This window comes from Podarcis filfolensis (assembly GCF_964270895.1).
Source record: "Podarcis filfolensis genome assembly, chromosome: 9".
Classification (NCBI taxonomy): domain Eukaryota; kingdom Metazoa; phylum Chordata; class Lepidosauria; order Squamata; family Lacertidae; genus Podarcis; species Podarcis filfolensis.
In genome coordinates, this window is record NC_139610.1 from 28,248,326 (window position 1) to 28,271,538 (window position 23,213).

Sequence of the window (23,213 nt, forward strand, 5' to 3'; positions counted from 1 at the left end):
TTTCTGCTCATTCTTTAAACTTGTATTCCTTCCCTGACCTTAACCCTTATCAAATACAGTTCTCTTTCCCATGCCTTTTGTTTTCTCTGCCTTACTCATACTTAAGCTGCTTTTGATCTGGAAGCACGCACAAAACATTTTTGTTCTGTGCCACAGACTTTAACTTAGCCATGCACCCACCATCAATTAGAGCAACAGGGAGCAGCTATCTGTGGCTTTCAACTCAGTGAGGAAGATGTGCTTGATTGGATCTCTTGTCACTTATGGTGTGGGCAGGAAGAATGTCCTTTACTGTGCTCCATAGCTATCAAATGACTGGTATCGAACAACAGGGCCAGCCAAAGACATTTTGCGACCTGAATCAAAGGGCAAGATGGTGCCTCCCTTCATTTCATGTACAGAAGCTGACTGGACTGGCAACTAAATCTTAGTTTGACACTGGCAATGGAACAGCACCCTTCAATGGGCAGCAGGTTAATTTAGGGATAGCATATAGCTCTAATGTCCAATAGTAGGGAATAGCGTACGGCAGCCATTGTTACCCTAAGCGTTTGCCACCTGATGTGATTGCCTCACTCTGCGTATTAGTAGGGCCGGCTCTGTTAAATAAACATGAAATTGGATTGTCTCCGTATAGGCTATTAATACTGAAAAGTCCTGCAAATACACTGAAGTGTTATGATGTGTTCAGTAGGGCTTTTGCTATCTTTTCATTTAAATGGCAGTTTCCAGACACCCTAGCTTAAGCTGAATACTTCTTTTGTAGTTTGGGAAGTTGTTGATAATTAATCCCTGCTTCCCCCTCCAACCACAAACAGAAGTCAAATGCTCACTAGACATGGATACCTAATTCTCCATTCATTCTTCAACTACCGTTGAATTGATCCTCCTGTTCTACATGTCTGTGGATCCACTTTGTACCTTCCACCAAGGTATTTCAGTACACTTCCATACGCATATTTTGAAATAATTTAATCTTCATTTAAAATATGTGGATTGGTCTGAGAAAGTCCCAAAGCACAGCCATCAAGGCTCTGATCTCATGGGCACTAATTATACAAATTATGTTTTTTGTGCATGAGAATCTCCTATCCTTACAGTCATTACTGAAGTATAATATGAGTATACAAGCCAGGAAGTGGAACAGAACTTGCAATAAATGTCCTCCTGAACATGCACTTCAATTAGGTCCAATTTCTGCTGCTTATAAGCAGCAGAAGAATTATTTTGTTTCTGGTATTTTCATATTTCATAAATCTGTGTAAGAGTACATCACAGAATCTACTAATAGCCCAATACATAAAGTTCAATCAGCCTAGAAAGAATAGAAATAAATGATGCTGATAAGCAATGTTTCATGAAGATGCATCCAGTAGATGTCACTGCAAGCATTAGATTGGCTACAAGGTTCATGAACTCTGATACAAATTCACATTTTTAAAAAGAAAAGAATCCAGTCATTACCTTCTTTTGGCTTCTTCGTACTTAAGACTTAGTCTGACCTTTTCAGCTAAATTGGACATAGTCCTGACACCAACCTGTTGAAAGAACCAGCAAGCTTATTGCATGGATCATTTTTAAATGAAGAGAGAAAGCAATTTAATGAAATATAAGTAGAAACACATTTCAAAATAGTAACCATTGATTTTTCAGCACAAACACTCATAATTACTCAATGTTTTTCTAAGGAATTTACATTCTCAATTGCTAAATCATTTCTGGACAGAATTTAGTACAGGTCAGTACAATTCTGTTTAAGGCCTACTTTGAAGTAACGTTTAATACATCCCAAGTTGTTGCTTGCTACTTTGAACTCAGAACTTGGTGGAGATCAATGAAGTTCAAAGTAGGACTTCAATGAAATCAAGATTACTAAAAACCACATTCAAGTTTGGGCTTCTTCTCAGAAAATCTTAGTACAATCACTTTCACAGCCTTTCATCATGCTACCTTAAAGAAATATGCCAGCATTTGGAAAACATTTGTGGATGTAAACCTATGGCTGACATATGGGTCAATGAGATGCCAAAGATTTTTAAGTCACTAAAGTGGTAATTCCATCAGTCACTTTCAGATGTTAAAAAACAGAGACTGGAAGAGATCTTTGCTCACCGGTTTTTGAAACTAGAAAGGTGTCAACTTTATTTTATCACCTACTTATATTTATTTACTTATATACTTATTTTCTTTTTGAGAAAAACTAATACCGACCACTTAAATTCAAGAAATATGGGGTAGTTTAAGTTATATTTTTTTATTTTGAAAGGTACAGATTACAAATGACTGCTTACTGGCTGGGTTCATATGTCTAGATAAACAATGGTTTAATGTGAATGGACAGTATGCTACTGCAAGCTGATGAAATTATGGGTACAATGGTACCTTAGTTCTCGAACTTAATCCATTCCGGGAGTCTGTTCAACTCCTGAAACTGTTCGAGAACCAAGGTGCAGCTTCTGATTGACTGCAGGAACTTCCTGCATCAAGTGGAAGCTACATCAGACATTCGGCTTCCAAAAAATGTTCACAAACCAAGGTGCAGCTTCCGATTGTCAACAGGAGCTTCCTGCACTCAATTGGAAGCCACGTCAGCCGCTCGGCTTCTGAAAAACATTCACAAACCGGAACATTTACTTCCAGGTTTGCAGCGTTCAGGAACCGATTTGTTCAACAACTAAGCCCTTTGGGAACCAAGGTACCACTGTACTTCACCCCTTCCTCACTTCTGTTGCTGCCACACTGCTAGGAAACAAATCATAGTCTGGTTTTTCTCATCTGAACCCAGGTTGGTGGTTTCTTTCTCAAACAAACCTTGGCTTACCATCAGATCTGGAAGCTAGAATGAAGCAGCTCATGGCTTGTATCCTGGTAGCAGCAGAAATGCTGCTACCTGGTAGCAGCAGAAATGGGGCAGCAGCAGCCCAGCATGCTGCTCATCCACATTAAACCATAGTTTATCTTACCTATGGCTTAATGTGACGTGTAAACCAGCTAATTCCCATGCTTTTTACTTTTGAAATGGCTTGCATAAGAAACCGGTTTCAATGTCAGAAAAAAATATTACTTTTACTAAAGGAATTTGAAATATATTTCCTCCCAATGGATGATGGTACTCTTTTGGTACAATACATGCTATATTCTAAATATTTAGATAGAAAATTTTACTCCCCCACAAAATACTGCAAAGCATGTGCAGGAGTATTTAGTTTATCATATTTTCTTATGCTTTCCCCCTTCAGCTTCTCAGAAGCCAGTAACAAAATTGGAAGACAAAACTCTGTTTCTATCACTTTAATAATATTCTTTTGAAACCCAGCCTTCAGAATTCTAAATGTACCACAGAAAAGCCTCTTTTTGGCAATACTTGGTTTCACTATCAGAAAAAAATATTTTAGTGGGGAATATATTAGCCATCTTGATTAGATATAGCAGCAGCCAACCATTTGACTCAAATCCCCTCAAGAATGTTCTGCAGCTATTTTCTCTCTTCCCCACCTTTGAATGGCATGAAAAACTTACATCACCAGAAATGTCTGTCTGAGACCCTGCATCCAAAGTCTGCCTCGAGAGAGAGAGCTGAGAGTGTGCTGGACTGCACCTCAAATCTGGTTCTGATCTGCCAAAATTTTGATTGAGGAGGAACCTCTCTCTCAGCTTTGCAAGACTCTGAAAGGAAACACAAATAATGATGCACTTTCATGCTTCATTTATTGTAAAAGATCGACACGCAGCAAAAATATATTGGATGGGGGAGCAGCGAAAAGACAAACCATAAAAGGAGAAACAGTATAAAGAGCTCCCTCAACAGTTAAACATATCCACTTAGGGAATCAACTCAACTGAAGGTTGATCATATTTGCATGAATAAAAGCATTATACGCATATCACAAAAATAAGCTACTACTTCAAGAGGACAACAAAAAGCCATGAGCAGTCAAAACAAAAAAACAAAAAAATAAAAATGCAAAAACATTTACCACTACAGTTGTAGGATAGAAATTCAAAAATACCTGCATTAAATCTTGCTTCTCCTTCTCACCAGAGCTTATAGCCTTTCGGATAGACTTTAATTCATTCACAATGGCTTTGGCTTCACTTAGCTCATACCCACTCTGGCCTCCAGACATTTTTTGGTCAATTCTGTAAAACAGAGACACTAGGGGTAACTGTAGAGAAACAAATATTGTTCTCCAAATTAGGGGAAAGAATAGGTAGGTCTAAATATATTGTTTCCCATAGCATAGTAAGGACCCAGCTACATTGCCAAAGAAAAAGAGTGTTATATGAGTTGTTTATGCTTTCTAAGACTGTGACACCAGATGGCGCTGTGGAGTTCCGTTTTTGCCAACCCGATTTCTGGCACCCACAGCACTTTCTCAAAGTACAAAATGAACCCATTTGTCCCAAAAGGTTGGTGACCCAGTGCTAGGCAAACATTTTAAAATTCATTTCTAGCCAGACTGGATACTTTCCAGAGGAACAATTTAATATAACCCATACGAGTTTTTAAAAAGATTGTTATTGATTTACAATATCTATCTCCCCATCATTCATCAAGAATATTCTCAAAGTGGTTTGCTTAAAAAGGTAAACACAATAAAAATATCTAACGGAAAATATATTAAAACCACCATTTAAAAGCCATTATCAACAAACCCAAGAAAACAGCAGCCTTACAGAAGCAACAAAAAGGAAGTGATGCAGCAAACTAGAAAGAAGAAGCAGCATTTCTGAAAATCCTTGGTTCCTTCCCCCTTGCCCCCACTTCTTCATCTATCAACTTCAGTCATAAATTTATGTTTTCCAACAGAAGGATGCACCAACACTTCAAAGATAAGAAGTAGTCTTCAACTTCAAGTACACATACAATATCTTACACAGAATGCATGCATTGAAAATGCAATGTTTTCTTAACCCTGACATTAAGCTCCCAGTGTTAAAGAGAGTTTAAAATTGTACACATAGTTTGCTATGCTTTAGAATTCATGGAAGAAAAGTGCCTCCAACCTAGTAACACAGGTAGACAGGCAGATGGCTACTTGATACATGCACAGGAAATTAAACATTATCTGTTATAGGAAGCTAGGTTTTCCAAAAGGTGAACACAAGTTCACAAACTGTGAGTGACAATTGGTTCCTATAGAAATCCATGGCAAAGCTCCAATTGATTTGAATGAGAGCCATTGTGGCCAAGATGAAACCATGGTAGCACATTAAAATGTACTAGAGGCTTGCAGCCAAAGATATAGCAAATTATGCAAACTCAGGCTCTCTTGCGCCTCTGTGGCTCTTGGCCACATGAACTTTTCATCTCTGCCAGTTCTCCTCTTCCTCCAAGATGTTTGCTTGACTTCTTGCATTCTCCTGCAGCAGTCAGTGTCTCTTCCATGGTTATTTTTGTAGGGTTCTGATTCTTTTAGCCCTCACCCCCCATGATCTTCTACCTTGCTAGCAGGTAGGATAAGAGCACTTAGCCAATCAAGGCCAGAGGCTCTTTTGACTGAGACAATCATTACAGGAGGCTTTTATCACCACACTGCAATATGGAGAGCAATTGTTACTTTGCGGGTAAAGCCATTTGCTCTCTGAAAACAGAGCAAAAAAGTGACCGGCTGCTTCTTGGGTTATTGTTGTCAAGACATAGGTGCATTCTTGCAAGCTGAATCACGCTCTCTCCAGATATGTGTAAGTATAGCAATAAAACCAGAAAAAAACACATTTATCTCAGACAGAGGAGTCTATAACTTCCTCTGGTTGGATATGCAGATGACACACATCTGATTTCTGCTGTTCACAGGGGTTCCTAGCTAGTCCAAACCGAAACTGTGGATGGTTTTAACTATCGGAAGCAATCCAACTTAAATCAGGTTGGGATGGGGAACCTGCGATTCTCCAGTCCGTGGCAGACTTTGGGATCTCATATTTCAGCGGTGTCCTGTGTGATGCAAAAATTCGGCACCCCTTGCCTCTCGCATTCTGTTCTACAGCCTTGTTGTGGCGTCCCCTGCAGCGCAGCACCCACCCCAGTTGAACCACACTAAAACCGCCTCTGCTCCAGATGTTGCTGGATTACAGCTCTCATCACCCCTGACCCTTCTCCATGCTGCCTGGGGTTGGTAGGAGTTGGGTTCCAACATCTGGAAGGCTACAGGTTTCCCAGCCCTGTCCTAAACTACAGTTTAGATTAACCATAGTTCTGAGTTCAGACCCAACACACTGTAGCTTGTTGAACATGGAATTGAAATCTTCCCATGCCTTCCTTGTGGCCGCTCAGAAGGAAAGGCACTCAAGCCCAAGACTTGCAATGCTAAATATTAGTTCAGCCAAAGACCACATCAGGATCCAATTTAAACATGCATAACTGCCATGGATAGTGAACATATAGTCCCTAATCTTGTTTGATTTTACTATCTTTACACAGCTAGGGTAAACAAACCCCAAAACAAGTGAAACTGACTGTGGTTTTGTTGCATGCTGAATGTCTGCTGCTGTGGAGTGTGGTGTCTCACATTTTAAGCTGGAGCTGCCATATTATCACATATATGGCAAAAATGAATAAAATGGTTCTCCAGCACATAAGATATTCTGACCTCCCAAAGTGGCTATCTGAATTTTTCCAACAAATGTCCATTGTTTGCTTGTGGTATGCTGCTGAAAGTTTCCCAAACATGTTTTAGATTCCTATCAAAATTGCTTGCAAGCAAGTTGCTTTAAAACAATACTTCATTGTTATAGTAATGTAATAAAACCAGCATGTTTGGCTAAGCTTTAATCTTGGGATAGTAGCAGAAGTTTCCAAGCTTTGGATATAGGTCCCCGACTGCAAAACCCCCCTATGCTTTAAGGGATAGCTAAATTATGGTTAAATATGTACCTCTTCATTCCCTCCCAACAACTTTTACTTAGATTTAGAAGTATTACTACTGTAAATTGTGTGCAAACTTTACTTCTGTTCGACTTCACAGTCTTCCAACATATGGGTGAAATGTGCTATGTCTTTCCAGCACCTTAACTACATCACAAAGATATCTAAAGTCTCAGCCAGCTGTGAAGTTTAATCAAAAGTTCAGCAACAGACAGACTAGGAATTCTCTGCCTCATTGGTTGCAATCCCAAACATACCTACTAGAAAGTGGTTCAACTTAATTCCAAGTATACACATTTAAGGGTGTGTTGTAAATTCTAACCCTAAGTTCCTTGAAGAAGGTCCATAGCTCAGTGGTAGAACATCTGCTTTGCGTGCAGAAGGCTTCAGCTTCAATCCCTGGCATTTTCAAGTTGGACTGGGAATGTTTCCCATCTCGAATCCTGAAGAACCACTGCTAGTCAGCATGCATAATATTGAGCTAGATGGACTCAGTATAAGGCAGCTTCTTATGTTCCTATCAATTTAGTACCTATTAATCATTATTAATTTTATTTTGCCCCGCAGCCTATTTAGACTGCTGCTTTTTCCTTCTCAGAGGAGCGGTGGGTCTTCAAGTACAGTGGTACCTTGGTTCTCGAACGGCTTAGTTGACGAACAAATTGGCTCCCAAATGCCAAAAACCCGGAAGTAAGTGTTCCAGTTTTCGAATGTTTTTCAGAAGCTGAATGTCCGATGCAGTTGTCGGCTATTGTTTCTGGGGCACCTGCGCCAATTGGAAGCCGCGCCTTGGTTTTCGAACGTTTTGGAAGTCAAACGGACTTCCGGAACGGATAACGCTTGAGAACCAAGGTATCACTGTAGATACTTGTATTATGCCCATCAACACTTTACACAGCATGGGGAGAATTTGCATTTGGAAATGCAAAAATTAGCCAAGTAAAAAGAAAAAGGTCCTGAGAGCTTTCCAGCTTGCGGCATTTCAACCTACAGCAGCTTTCTTGTGCTTCAACTCTTCACTACAGCATGTCTTTCTCCATGACAGGTAAAGATGCAGTAAAAGCCTAATCCCACTTTAGTGGCTGATGAAGCAGGAAAATGAAACACTGCTGCTCTTCTCTCTCTTTTCCAGCTGATTCTTTGCTCTTCTGCATCCCGCAAGTGGCAAATGGAATCATTCAGTGATGCTTTTTAAAGCCTTGAATCAGCTTTGCACTCCCCCCTGACTTTTTTGAAGTTAATTTTTCAAAACAAAAACATTTTAAAACAGTGGCTAGGTTTTCCCATTGCCGGTAGGCAATAGATTTATCTCAGCTGTTTTCTTATTCCAAAGCTTCTCTCAGTAAACGGATGCAATGATTCTATTTGATTTGGTCCTAACCAGCGGACTGAATTATTTAAGTCAATTTCAATCATTTCATACTCACTGTTGCAATGTTTCATAGCCTTGCTCCTTATACAGTAATTCTTGCTTCATCTGCAAGAGTTCCCTCTTCAGCTTTTTAACCTTGGATGCAAAAACAAATTAGTGAGCCATTCGTTTAAGACAATGGAACACATGGTTGGGATCAGCAATTGGTGTCCCCCCAAGCATTCATTCTTGCTTAGTTGAGGGACTGGACATTACAACCACATGACACAATACCTCTGGGGGTTGACTCACATGTCTGTGTGTGTAATGCTGGAATGTTGTGTCCTATCTCTAGACTTGTAAGCCCTTATTAGTTTTGGCACACTATATAAATCCGTTAGCTTCTACAGGAGTAACAGGCAATTTCCACTCTTGGATATGCTAATGCTTACTAATATGGTGTGAAAAAAAAACTGCTCACAAAAGGACTAACTGCTCTGAAAAAGAGTGCAGCATGTGTGTCAGTGTTCAAGATACCCTGCTAGCAGGCATAGCTGGTTTCAACACTACCAGCCTTGCCTATCACATATAAATAAGCCCTTGTTAGTATTTGTTGAACACAAAGGAATTCTATCTTCCTCTTGATGTTCCTGAACAAGCAACTAATGCAAGAGACATGCCAGATTAAGACACCTCTTTATTTGGATAGCCTCATTATAGTAATTAAAGTTGAATTTAACATTTACTTGCTTAAGTTAATTTGTCACTGGATGTGTGCGCATGCCACCTGTTCTCATTCAAGAGACATAGCACCTACTGACATAGCTTGGAGAGAGAGAATGAAACAGAGAGTAAACATGCAAGCGGGAGAGGATCCCCAAAGGCCACTTTTTTGGTGTGTGTGTCTACACTACACTAACTCAGAAACCAAGAAGTTCCCATCTGGAAGTCAATCTACACATGCTACAATATGTACTGCATTTAAAAACAACATTATTTTCTGCTACAACACGCTTCTATAAACCACCAACAAGCATCAACATACCCTAAACCAAGTACAAATCATATTATTGGAACTGCCAAGTGCTATTCGTATTATTAGTACTGCTAATGTCCACGCACACAAACCAAATGTGTTCGTATGTGCATGCCACAAAAAACCCAGCAAACATTTCATTTGGATACTTGGGGATTTCAGTGCCTGGACGGCAAATGTCTAACAAGAAACACCACAGATGACACACATTTCCCCATAGATCTCAAATTAAGCATTCTTACCCTTAATCTTGTAGTGGAGATTTCCGCCTTCAGAATATCAGGGTCATACTTAGTGCTGGAAGAGGAGCTTGAAAATACTTATTAGGAAAATTTAAAGAAAATGGAAAATATATTTAACCAGCTGAGAAATGGCTCATTATTTAATTGCATCACATTGTTGCATTACAGCCAAAGCTACAGCACGAGAACAACAAATATTCAAATACATTTTCTTTCTATCAACCATAAAATTATTAGAAGATGATACACGAGTGAAAGTTACACAAATGAACAAGCAACTGGCCTTTTTGGGGGGTGTTTAAAACTGGCCCAAGATTAAAATTCATTTTGACACACCCATAATGGGGATGGAGGAAAAATTCATTCACTTTGCATTTTAACAGGAAACTACCTAATTTGCACTTCCTGAACCAGGATGCAAAATAAAACAGAACTATCCTTCAGAATTTGCACCTGTCTGAATCTTGCAATGTAGTTCGCCACTCAAAATATGTGTTCAAAAATGTACCATATTAGGGGAAATTGCTTGCAAATTGCACATCAAGCAGAATTTAATTCAAAAATGTGTATGCTAGGAGAAAAGTGCACGAAAATGTACATATGCATATAATTTTTGTAGTGACTTTTTATATATATAGCAAACTGATGTGAAAATGGCTGGGAACGGAGAGGAATCAAAACTGACAGTTTCATCCATCACTAGTCTGGAGGTGGTTGGAGGATGGATGGCAGCTAACAGATTGTGGCTGAATCCCAACAAGACAGAAGTATTGTTTCTGTGGGACAGAGGATGGGCAGGTGTGGGGAACTCTCTAGTCCCGAACGGGTAACTGAGCCCCTGAAGGAACAGCTACCCAACCTGGGAGTCATTTTGGACTCAAAGCTGTCCATGGAGTCACAAGTTAATTCTGTGTCCAGGGCAGCTGTCTACCAGCTCCATTTGGTACGCAGCTGAGACCCTACCTGTCTGCGTACTGTCTCACCAGAGTGGTACATGTGCTGGTTATCTCCTGCTTGGACTACTGCAATGTGCTCTATGTGGGGTTACCTTTGAAGGTGACTCAGAAACTACAACTAATCCAGAATGTGGCAGCTAGACTGGTGAGTGGGAGCAACTGCCAAGACCATATAACACGGGTCCTGAAAGACCTACATTGGCTCCCAGTATATTTCCGCGCACAATTCAAAGTGCTGGTGCTGATCTTTAAAGCCCGAAATGATCTTAGCCCTGTATACCTGAAGAAGCATGGACACTGAGATACAGCACAAAGGGCCTTCTGGTGGTTCCCACACTGCGAGAAATAAAGCTACAGGGAACCAGGCAGAGGGCCTTCTCGGTAGTGGCCCTGTGGAATGCCCTCCCATCAGATGTCAAGGAACTTTTAGAAGACAGCTGAAGGCAGCCCTGTACAGGGAAGCTTTTTAAAGTTTAATGTTTTACTATGTTTTCATATATGCGGGGAGCCACCCAGAGTGGCTGGGGCAGCCCAGTCAGATGGGTGGGGTACAAATTTACTACTACTACTACTACTACTACTACTATTACAGCAACAAATGAATGAATAAAAATATACAAATACCGTATTTCTAAGATACGTACAGCTTGTATGAGAACTTGATTTCTCCTTGTAAGCATCATTCAGCCTCACATATTCATCCAAAGCAAGTGCTAGTCTCTGTTCTTTCACATGGTACAGTTCTTTCTGAGTGCTGAGTGCATCTTGTGCTACTGTAAGATAATCTTTCAGCATTTTCTCTTGTTCTTGCCTCCATTGTTTTCTTGGATCTTCTATCTGTGTGGTTTCTGGAGAAATGCAGTTGTAAAAGCTTTTATTTAGTACAATAAAACTGGTCAATCTTAGCCACATTCAAATTAGTGATGTCCAAAGGACTTGTTTAAAAAGCTTTGTTCTATTACCTTGCAAGTTTTAAGTGACATCTTTACTGAATCACATTTTGAACCTCTGCATTATCTACCCATTTTTCACCAGACCCAAGCAAGACATACATACTCAAGCAATACAATGGGTCAGAGTAGACCCAATGAAAATAATGAAAGTCAGTTAATTTTGATAGCTCTACCCTGAGAAGGACTAACACTGAATACAACTGATGGATCCAATAACATTTTTGTCCCACGGATATTTAGGTATAAAACATGTTAAGAACTGAGCTTACTTCCAAAGTATCTTAGGACTGAAGAAGTTTAAGAGAAAAAGCAATTTTTACATGCAACATGTATGATGTTATGCTCTATGTTCTTTACTACTTTCAGCCTGCTGTTCTCCTATATAAAAGGCAGAAAAGAATGTTTAAACTTTTAAGGCATTTCAGATAAAGATTCAGGTTTTAAGAAAATCTCAGGTCAATGAGTTCAATTTATGTTGATGAAAGATGCTATAGTGTATAACTCTTAAACAGTACTTTATATCTTCAAAGCTCTCTAGGAAAACATTAATCCTAGATACTAATTTAGGTTCAAGTGCTTCTCCTAGCTCTAACGTTAGTTACATAAACTTCTCGAAGACACTTTCTCTACTTTTGCCTACTTAAATTATCCAGTGCAAACAGTAACTCCAATGCACCACAATAGACTTTAAACATATGTTTGGTTAGCTTCTGCTGCAGCAGAGGAAGGTCCCTAGTGGTATCAATTGCCAATAATGCTCAATAGTCCTACACATTTAATCTTCCTACTGCTACACTTTGATGTGAATTCAAGAGGCAAGTAAATGAGGAAGTAGCTCTTTTTTAAAAAAAAGAAAAAGGAATCAGAATGCTTCCCATGCGCCCCCTTAAACTCAAATACAGTTTATGTAGGTACATTTGTATGGAAAGTTTTGCCAAATATACTCAAAACAAGACTAGAGATAGAGAGTATTTGTTTTTACACAAGCATATGGAAGGAAAATAAGAGGTGCCAATTTTATATACCGCTGATTTCTCATACGCTTAATAGGATGCTTCTCCCCATCCAAATAATTTTGTTGGTCTCAAGGGACAGTGATGTGAGCCTCCAGGGGTGAAGTCAAACTGCTGTTGTTAGCAGCATCAAAGTGACCTCCCTGGGGTGCAAGCCTGGACTGTGTGCATGGAGGTCCTGGGCTGCTCAGGCGACGACCTCCCTCTCAGCCTCACCGATCTGCTCCAAAGGAAACCAGAGCAATACATTTGGCACCAACCTGGCTGCAGGAGTTGCTGAAAGAAGTTGTACAAGTCACCATCCAACCATCTTAGGGATTCCACTCTGGGTTTGTGTAGGGTTTACTCCTTTGCCTTCTCTTCTCCCAAAGATCTCTCGCAAGGCAATGAAGGTTTAGGACAGAGTTTTCCTTCTAGATGGGCTACCTCTCCAGGTTGATGAGCCCCATCTGACCCTCACTTCCCTCTACAGCAAACGCAGAAATTGCCTTCTTGACCATTTGACCCACTACGTGTCTCATCCACTCAATCCAGTGCAGCCTGTCTTCACATGCAGAGAAAGTCCCTAATTCATTGAGGGTTTGAGATCCATTGTATACCGTCACCTGGTTTAGCTGGGTAGTCAAAGCTGTTCACTGGGGTGTGGCCATTGTCACATACTGACAGCTTTTAGGAGCCACAGGTGAAAGCTCAGCGCAGGGTGGGGACAAACTACCCCAGAAGGAGCACAATGTATCTCTCAACAGAGGCACTACCCCTCCCCTAACACCCCATACAAATAATTTTTATATAAAGCAGAGAAGCTGGAAAAAGCCACATGCAGTCAAGGCAAGAAGAAATAAAGAAGTGTTTCCCGAGCAAAGACAGAGCACAGGAGATCTTCCCTCCATTGCCCTTGTCTTCAAAATGTACCTTTTTTTCCTCCTTTCACAGAGAAAGGGGGAGATCATCTCTATGGGCACCAGCATACATCCTTAAATCTCAGAGCCAGGAGCCAGGAGCAAGTCTTTCCCTTGGGCATCATGAGGCAGAAAAAACTCTGGAGAAATTCTAGTTGAGACAGAGAGAGCCTTTTTTCCTCCTGCTTTTGTGTGTGCCTTTTTTTTTTGGCATACACACTAACCTATGCAAAAATAACAATTATTGGGGTGGTTAAGGGGAAGTGATCATGAAAGCAAACCCAAAGCATCAAATGGGATTTCATAATGATTCTACAATCAAACAGGATAAAGGCAGTTCTGTTGGGCTTTGGGGGATGAATGTAATGATTGCGGTTGTACTTTAAGAGAGCAGCACTAGTCGTAATGGAAAATAATCTCACAAGAGAGAAAAGCCATATCTGCGAACACATTTCAGGTAATTGCTCAGTAGGTTTAAGTCAGGATTGCTCAATGTGTGGCCCAAACTAAAGGAGTAGCCTGCAGAGTCCTAAAATGTGGCCCACAGCAATGCTGTCCTTGTGACTGTAGGACAAGGACAAAGCTGTTTCAATGCAGGGTGTGCGTTTTTTAGCACTTACAGTCTCACAAATCAAGCAATTTTATTTATTTTCGCCTTTATGAAACCTCATGTGGCCACAATTTTTGTTTCTGAATATGAAAACAAAATCAGTTGTGATCGTCTCAGTCCTGAAAAGCTGGTGATATTGTTTCTGAAACGTTCCAGGTATAGGAAAAATTAAGATCCTTTCGAATAATGATTGCCAAACCCTAAGTTTTCTAAAGATGGCTTCCACTCTATGGCTGTTACAAGAAATAGCATGAAAAGGTTCACTGTCTGACAAGTGGCAAACGGGTATATAAATTAAGGCTACGTGGGTGAATTTCAGCCTACTGGGGGCTTCACAGGCCATCTATTCCTAACAGCAGGGCAGTGTACTTTTACATCCACGAAGCAGCGGGACAAAAGCCAGTCCTGCTTGCATTAAAGAAAAAGGTTACCCTTCCTCTTCAAGGTAGCAAAGCCAAAGCTGGATACACCACACAGCAAGCATCTGCAGAATATTTGCTGCAACCTTGCTTCCCTCAAATAAGAGCAATTGGAATAAGTCAGATATAATTCAAGCTTGCCTTTGGTAGCAGAGCAGAAGAGAGCAGTACGCCTATGCTGTTTGAGAACTGCTGTTACTTGGAACATACTGGGACAAATGATGACAGCAAAATAGCATATTTTGCCGTAAAAATAATTTCCAGAGCACCAGTTAAATATGAGCCCATAAATTCGATTCATAAACACCATTTATTCCCAATAAAAACGTATTTACTCAGAGAGCATTCTGCATGCAGATATGAAGCTCTGGTCTGCGCTGCAATCTACCTGTATAAATTTCAGTGCAATTGTAATTCCATAACGAAAGAGCATTTCTCTTGACTCTGTCAGGCTTGATTGAAATGTCATACCATGGAATTGATCTCTATTCTTTGAGTTAACTGTCCTTTTGTGTAAGGCATATGGTGTTTCTGGGGATCATGAACATTTGTATTCTTGTTCTTCCATAGTGGAGAACAGCAAGTAATTTCAGGCTAGGTTGTCAATTTCTTGTGCTGAGGGAGGAAAAAAGAACTCAAATCTTTGGACCCATTTGCTCTTCTAAGCTGCTGGCTCAAATAAAAATTTTATGCACTTAAAGAAAGCAGTTAGGGACCAGAGTTTTCTCTTCCTCTGACTAAATAGCTTGTAGACAACACAGTTTCCCATCTTTCTCGAGACAAGCACAACACTGTAATATAAGAGACTGTACCTCTGTTGTCACACATTGTCATATGTACCTTTTGTCGGTATGACTTTGTTGGAAAATTAGGTCCTCTGCCTTACATTTCCCGAGACTATCAGAAAAGAAACTGAAATACACTGAATCACATGTTTAAATCCTTGGGATGCTTGAAGAAATGAGAAATTTAAAAGCACCCAACTGTCACTGTTCAGCTTCAAGCTGCAAATGGAAAAGCAACTCTGCTACCAGACCTGTGAAATCCAAAATGACATTCTGTAGCCAGGTGGACAGTCCCTTTTCAACAGCCCCAAATGCTGGGAAAGGGATGATCATCAGAACCATGGTGGGAGGGGAAAGCATTAAATATCCCCTCCCTCCTTGCTGAAGTCCCAATCCTGATCCCCCTACCCCAGCCATAACTTAGGGAGGGAAAACAAATCAGGCTACAGTAGAACCTCTACTTACGTCCCGCTCTACTTAGGCCCGTTCCAAGTCACGACCATGGCAAACCCAGAAGTAAACACCGGGTTTGCCGTGATTCGCGTATATGCAGAAGCGGCTGCCGCCGTCTGCACATGCACAGAAGCGGGCTGCCGCTGAATGCGCCTACGCACAATGGCACTTTTACCAGCGACCCATTTCGCCATAAGGACGGGCCTCCGGAACGGATTGTGTTCTGAGTAGAGGTTCGACTGCAAAGGCAATGCTATTTGGAAAAAGAAAGGGTTAACGGGACAGAGCAGAATCCTACAGAAGGGACATTGTAACTAATGGGGCTTACTCCCAAGGCAGAGTGTGCAGATTTGCAGAAAGAGCATGCTGTGTTTGAACAAAACAGTATTTTAGTGCTAACACAACCCAGGTCCGCCCCCTCCCCAAGTTTGAAGCTGTTCTTTATGAAAAATGAAATCAAACCCAACTGCCATACATTTAATGTAAAATTAAATAGTCCGTAAAACACCAGGTACTTTTATTTTTCATGGGTTTCCTTTCAAAACATCTACTGAAGAAGCTTTACTTATGTTTCTCCCTACTTAAAGAGAAAGTGTATTACCATCATACAATTGAAATGTCAAACGTAAAACAAAACCTAAAAAGCAAAAAGGGGGACTGAATCCCAGTCCAATCAACGTAGATTTAATTCATTAATTGCTAGCGTGATTAGCCACCTAATCAACTCTTCATAAAGTATGGCATGCTTCCATCAACCCTAAAAATATGGAGCCATGCATCTTTTCTACAACATGCTTTTTGACTGCAAGTCATTAGTGCACAATTCACACTGCGAAGACTAGGTCAACATAATTAAACACCCACTCATGAAACTGGCTAACAATCTGTTACTTACCTTCTTTACCAACAATAGCATGCAAAACTAGAATTTCTAAATTTATCAAGCTTCCTGCTGTATTCTAGTGTTGGCATTGCTAGGTGAGGTCCATGGAAGGTAACTTAACTAAAAACGTTACCATGGGGGGTCAAGACTTCACGAAGCCACTGAATTCCTGCAGATATGTCATTTCTGCTCTACTGGTTAGCGGGGTGGTGAAGGTGGCATCTCTTGAAAGCTAGGTGTATACAGGTGTCCTTTCCACAAACTGATTGATCCCAATCAATCCCAATGGGGCGAGGGTATCTGCATCCTATATAAAGGAGTCATTAACCCACAGCTGAATGACAACACGGAAGAAGCTAAGAGAAAGCAGGTCACTTTTGGAGCTCAGACATTTCCATACTAAAGCATTAAATTAACCAAGGTCCAGATGTCAAACCCTGAAACAAAGAGGCAATCTGCCAAAACTTCAATCAGAAGCTAGCTGGGAAGCACGCTGGTGCTTCTTAAAGCTTCAGAAAGTAGAAGGGAAAGTAATAGTATTATCCTTCTTGACTTCACCATGACTGCATCTTCCCTTCCATCTCAGGCAGTGCATTGATTCCCCATTGCAGTCCCAGGTGCAAAGGACATACAACAAACGGCACAGGACAAGAGTGTTGGAAGGAAATAAGTCCATAACTTTCATTCATTGCGGATGTCAGATGGTTTGATGTAGGCATTGGGTATGTATCCTGAAATCAACAAGCCCGTGTGCAGGTTGATGATTAAACAGAGTTGACCAAGGTAAAGGGTCACCCTGCAACACGCATCACATCTGGGTGACCCACCAAGATCACCATGACAGGGGTGCAACGGTCAACCCCTGAGCTGAGTATCTGGACATGCGGCACCCCGTAACCTCCCTTAAGGACAACAGAGCAGTGGGGAGCACCTCCTGGCCATGTCGGCTAAGGATCCATCCCAACGCCTCTTCTGGCACTCACAAGTTGGTGGGAACGGGCATTACCTGACATAAATGCTTCTAGGCAAACACTTCCTGTTCCAGCGCTCCTTACTGGGATCTCCAATCCCAATCCTGCCAGGACTTGTACAGAAAAGGGCCCAGGAGCAAATAATCCTCTCATTGCCAGTATACTTCACCTATGTCTCCAGGTACTAAAGAACAGTCTGTGCCGTTGATTCAGAGCAAGACACAAGACATTTGTTCGGTCTATAACCTTTGAGAACCTTACAAGGGAACCATTCATAAGGAGCAGGAAGTCGTCAACAACAACAATGGACACAAACGCTTTACAAAAAAACAACAATGGACACAAACATACAAATTGCCATATTGTGATGAAGGGTCATGAAGTCTGCATCATAGTGAGAGTCATCAGACATCGGCATTTTCATTTGAAGTTAGTAGATATTTTAGAAAAATAACCATTTATATGTTGAGATCTCAAGCCGAGGGGGGTGTGTGTGTGTGTGTGTGTGCGCGCGCGCTATTTAAATCCATCATCTGGCTCCATGCATTTGGCACAGGAGGGAAATCCTGCCAGAACATAAAAGTAGCAACACGGGGGGTGAGGGTGGATAAAACATGTGAACATGTTGCTGAAATGGCCACAAATGATACATCGTATTACACAACTCTTTTCAGATCATGATGGGTGAGAAGCTTACATCGGTTAGCAGCTTCAGGCTCCTGCAAAATATTTTGACTTGGTTAAACATTAATTCCAACACTGTGGCTTGTGAGAAGTGGAGAGGATTTCTAGCAACTTACAAGTCAAGCTGTTATAAGAAGGTGTCTTTTCCCAAGACATTTGAGAATAATGCTGTGTTTTTTCTAGTTGTAATTGTACCTGTCCTGTGCAGAAAAAAGAGGGTTACCTGTTCTTTCAGCAATCAAACCTAGTGTTAGTCTTTTGAGGGGAAAACTGTACAGATGTTATATGGGCAACAGTACTTGTTTGCTTAGATACGTCTTGAGGTTTGGTCCAACTCGTTTTTGTGTGTGTATGAATATAGCATTAGATTCTGTTTTCTCTTCTCCTGCCTAAGCATCAGAATCCAGACTCAGAACTGAGCCCCAATGGGATCTCCTGTGCAGAGGAGGAGGAACATGGTCCCAGAGAGCCCTCTAGCACAAATGGAGACCTGGGGACTCCATGCTTCATGAAGCTCAGCTAGAGGCCCTTCCCTATAATAACAGTCTTCCACTATGGGCCTCCAATATGAGGGACCCCATTGTCCCTTATTGGCACCTTGATTCCAGACCTGGGCTTGCCCATCATTCTCTCCGGGACTCCAGAACTAGTGGCAATTCTGCCTGGGCAGAAGTTTCGGTATGGTGACTCAATCCCCAACTAGCAGCCTCAGACCTACCATCCAACTGGACTACTTAGAAGGGAAACACAAACCCCATAGGTGCTCTGGATACTGGCTGTGAGAAGCTCCAGAAAGATGTGAAGCTATAGGTCCACTTTAAAAAAACCACCAAAAAACCACCACCAGTCTCTGCAGTGCTATATTTCCAGAAAAAGAGGTGCCAAAACTCACCATGAACGCCTCCCTTGTTCTCTTATAATGGCAATGGCACCCACCTGAGAGGTGCTGGAACTGAGTTTTGGCGAGTTCTGGTTGGGGCGGGGGGAAAGCCCTGAGTCTCTGGCTGCTAAGCGTTGATGCAACACAGCAACAACTCCAGGAGGCAGCCCTTCCTTATTCTTGCATTTCCTTGCGCCATATTTTTTCAGTGCAATCTCCTTGCCTGGCTAGAACAGGCCACATAAGTTCTGACTGTGCAAACAGCTTACCAAAGCCTCTCTTGTATATAGTAACTCAACTGTAGAACCAGAAGTTGTGCACAAACAATAACTAATCAATAGTGGGTTGTGACAGCGACTGTGCCACCTCTCTCACAAGTTTCTGAATATATATATTTACCTCACACATACACCCACCATTTCTCTCTCAATAGCCTACATAAAGCTACTATTGGTAGACATGTTGCCCTTATTTTGTACCAGTGTTGTAATTCTGAAATTATGTGAAAAGCCCTGAGGTACCTTTTCAAAAAGAAAATTGCATACATGAGTTAGGTGAACTTAAATATATTTTGAGCAAGCTAAAGACTAAACTAAACAAGGGATTCTTCTTAACTGTTTTTGCTTTCTGATCCTGAGCCTACAATACAAATTGGGAACTTATCCAAGCAGCGCTGCTGATATGCAACTTTGATTTATTGAACTGCAACACTGAAACCATACCAAAATGAAAAAAAGGAGGTAGTAAATCAAGCCCAACAGTCATCACATACTGAAAGTCAATTCTTCAGAACGGCTAAGGGGTGGAAATCACTGCTTGGGATTCTTACGGTTTCAACAATAATACTTAACATTTATGTGGGGCTTTGGTTGGCATATTTGAACATTCATCCTATAATCCACCACCATGTAAGGTAAGTGACTATTATCATCCTCATCTTTCTGAAGAGAACAGAGGCTGAGAAAGCAGTGCCTTAACTACGGCCTCCTCACGAATTCTTGGAAAGGACAATCCTAGAACCAGGAACACCATGGTTGACAGCTCTGAGTCTTAGCCACTACACCATGCCAGCTGTTTCAAAAGAATTCAGGCTACATGAAAAGGCTTGGGATGCAACATTATCCTCCTACCTGCAATAATAGCCGGCATAGTTTGGCATCCATTTCTTTTAAAAAGCAAAATGCTCCTGGTCTGAAAAAAGGGAGATATGTTGCTTCCACAGTACAAAGACTAACAGTAACGCAAGTGGTGCAGCTGTTAATACATCATCTACATTTCTGCACAACTGATAATGTATACAAATGCCTCCCCAAACTGCCATTTCTACAGCTAAAAGTTAATGAAACTTTTGGTAAACTCCTGTGTGCTGCAGTTAGCAATTATCAGACCGTTGCATTCCAGGCAGGAGAATTAAAGCTATAATCTCAACTTTAGCATGTAAGACAAATGACCTGCCTCTGACCCTTATCACAGGCAGTTTACCATCCAGTAACTCAAACAAAGAATGCTCTCTTCAGAACACCCACTCCAATACCCCACATACCTGATGTCTACTGCGCTCCAGAAAAGTTTCACCAAAATTGCTCCGTCAACATGGATTAATATACCACTAAGAGAGCATTAAGTACCTGAAACCTCAGTCTCAAACAATGAGGTAAAACCAGTTCAGCAAAACAAAAGTACACCCATTCCACCACCTTCCATAAAACACATTTACAAAACCTCACCCCTACACACATTTTAAAGCCCACAGCAGGAGAAGAGGCAGTTCATTACAAATATGTGTATTTTGTTGCATTCCAGTGCAGCATGCCCAGTAAAAACCCGCCGTGTAAACAAATTCCAAACAGGCTGTCTCAGGCTTGCTATAGGCATAGTTTGTTTCTTGTTTGTTTCTTCATCCTTGACAGCTCAAGTATGGATCTAAGCCCTGTAAAGATTTTTAGCAAACTACAAAACATAGTACTTTATGGCCTCTGATTTTAATGCAGTTTTAATCTTATTTCTCAGACAAGCCATGTCCGGCTATAATCTAGGATAATAATAACCAATAGCTGGTCCATGGCTCTCCTTTCTTCACAGAATGCTCTTTAGATGGACCATTATGACTTCAGTAAGCCACCTTTTAATATTTATCAGGGTCAACTAGAATATAAATGTTTTAATCGTTTCTTACTCAAGTGATAACCCCTTTTTTGCTGGTGCTCTATTTTAAAGAGACAAGAATTGCTGCAGTCCCTTGGAGCCTGGTTTTATTTTGATATGAGTATTCGTTAGCAAGACCCTACTATTATATCTGATGCTTAGTGATAAAATGTCACTGCAAGGCTATACACACTACATTGGTCTAGAGTAAATGTGCATATGGGTGGAGAATAGGGATGATCATCATAACCTGGGGAAACCCTATGAGCATACATGTACAGGCTCTTTCACAAGTTATGGTATACAAGCATGAAGGATGTTACTTTGTTCCCTCTGCGGCGAGGCTGAGAGTACACCAATGTAGTACAGGAAGGCTTTTCCTTTCCTTTTTGTGCTATGTCTACTCTTCCAAAATTGGTGTTATGGTTATTAAAAACAATTTTTAAAATCTCAAGCACCACAAAGCTCAGACAGTTCCAAGAAGATTAATCTCTTCACTACTTTTTAACAAGTAACATCTCAGCAGCACAGATGACAGAAATTCTTAAATGAAAAGTAGTAAGCAATTACACTGGGTTGCATCCAATGCTATGCTTGTGAACTTCTGCTTGTGCAATGGAACGTCACTCTGTGCAGCCCACGTGCAACTCCCAACTAATAATTTTGGGACCATTTGTGTGTCATTAGATCAGCTACTTCTGAGGTTTTTACATCACCCATACTGTCAGAAGTACAGTGGTACCTCGAGTTACAAACACCTCAGGTTACAAACACTTCAGGTTACAAACTCCACTAACCTGGAAGAGTTACCTCAAGTTGAGAACTTTGCCCTAGGATGAGAACGGAAATCATGTGCTGGCAGTGCAGAGGCAGCAAGAGGGCCCATTAGCGAAAGCACGCCTCTAGTTAAGCACAGTTTCAGGTTAAGAACAGACCTCTGGAACGAATTAAGTTCATAACTAGAGGTACCACTGTAGCAAAATGCAGTCTCTAATGTCTGGATGAGGGACATTAACTTATCAACTGAGAAACTTCTACCTACGGCAAAGAATTCTGGGGCAAGTTCTGGGGCAGACATACAGCTTACATGGGGTGCTAGTCAGGTCTACTGAGCCTAATGAGAACGCATCCCAAAAAACACCCAGCATTCCCCTGTGGTTGCACAATGCAGGGAGAGATTGACATCTGTGAGCAAGCTGGCTTTCATGGAAGCCTGCCTGCCATGACTCACCTTCACTTTGAGGATCCCTCGGTTTGAAAACCACAGCACAAAAGCAATTATGAATATATGGTTATATTTAGATTTAATGCAGTTTCCTATGAATATATTTACTGAATATTGTTCCAGCATCTTCTGGATTTTGTGTTTCTGGCATACAGAGAGACCAATTAGAATGTTAAGTTTTGGCAAAGATGGGGAGTTATTCCTTATGTTTGTATAAACAGAAAAACAGAATGTTTTAATTAGTGACACAGAGGTTTTAAGGTTAACAGTCAATCCTGTGCAGTTCTGATCTCCATTTTGAGTACCTCAGTTTTAAGTGTCCTTGACAGACAGAAGGATATAAGAGCAGTTTTTTTAAAAGGAAGGAAGGAAGTGGGGGGGGGGAGTAGCAGTGGTAGACATTCATTTATTTTCTTAGGAAAAGCACTAAAAGAATTGCTATGGGGAGTTTTGACTGTCTCATAAGAAATCTCTCCTCTTCAAGTTCTTGTTAAGAGTCTAACAACAGAGTCTAATCTGGCTAAGCCTTCTTATATAATCAATAAAGCACTTAGAGAAAACACTTACGGTTTATGTGGTCGATATAGTAGACACCAATCTGAGGATCGTATGCAGCTTCCCATCCCCATGGTAGCTCATCTCCAACACAGTCTGCAAAGGATAATGGCTTTGTTAACCTAAAAACAAAACCAGAAAGTAATTGAATTAAGATTATGGAATTTTTCCTAGACATACACATGCAGAAAATTAGGCAAAGTAATTCAGAAGTGTCACTTCAGGCACTATACTGTTCAATATCTCCACTTTCAAACAAGGAAGAGAGAAAGGCTTGTTTAGGATGAA

The 23,213-nt window shown here is 40.9% G+C and overlaps 1 protein-coding gene across 1 annotated transcript in view; it reads right to left on the bottom strand.

The window, feature by feature from the left end:
- The window catches only part of WWC2 (WW and C2 domain containing 2), a 112,405-nt gene that overhangs the window by 49,392 nt on the left and 39,800 nt on the right, over nt 1-23,213 (bottom strand). The window contains exons 2-8 of the mRNA XM_083631057.1: nt 22,938-23,047; nt 11,095-11,298; nt 9,495-9,571; nt 8,293-8,372; nt 4,011-4,140; nt 3,520-3,666; nt 1,465-1,538 (exon numbers count right to left, since the gene is read on the bottom strand). Of these exons, the coding sequence (XP_083487183.1) occupies nt 1,465-1,538; nt 3,520-3,666; nt 4,011-4,140; nt 8,293-8,372; nt 9,495-9,571; nt 11,095-11,298; nt 22,938-23,047 (822 nt within the window). The remainder of the gene's footprint in view (nt 1-1,464; nt 1,539-3,519; nt 3,667-4,010; nt 4,141-8,292; nt 8,373-9,494; nt 9,572-11,094; nt 11,299-22,937; nt 23,048-23,213) is intronic.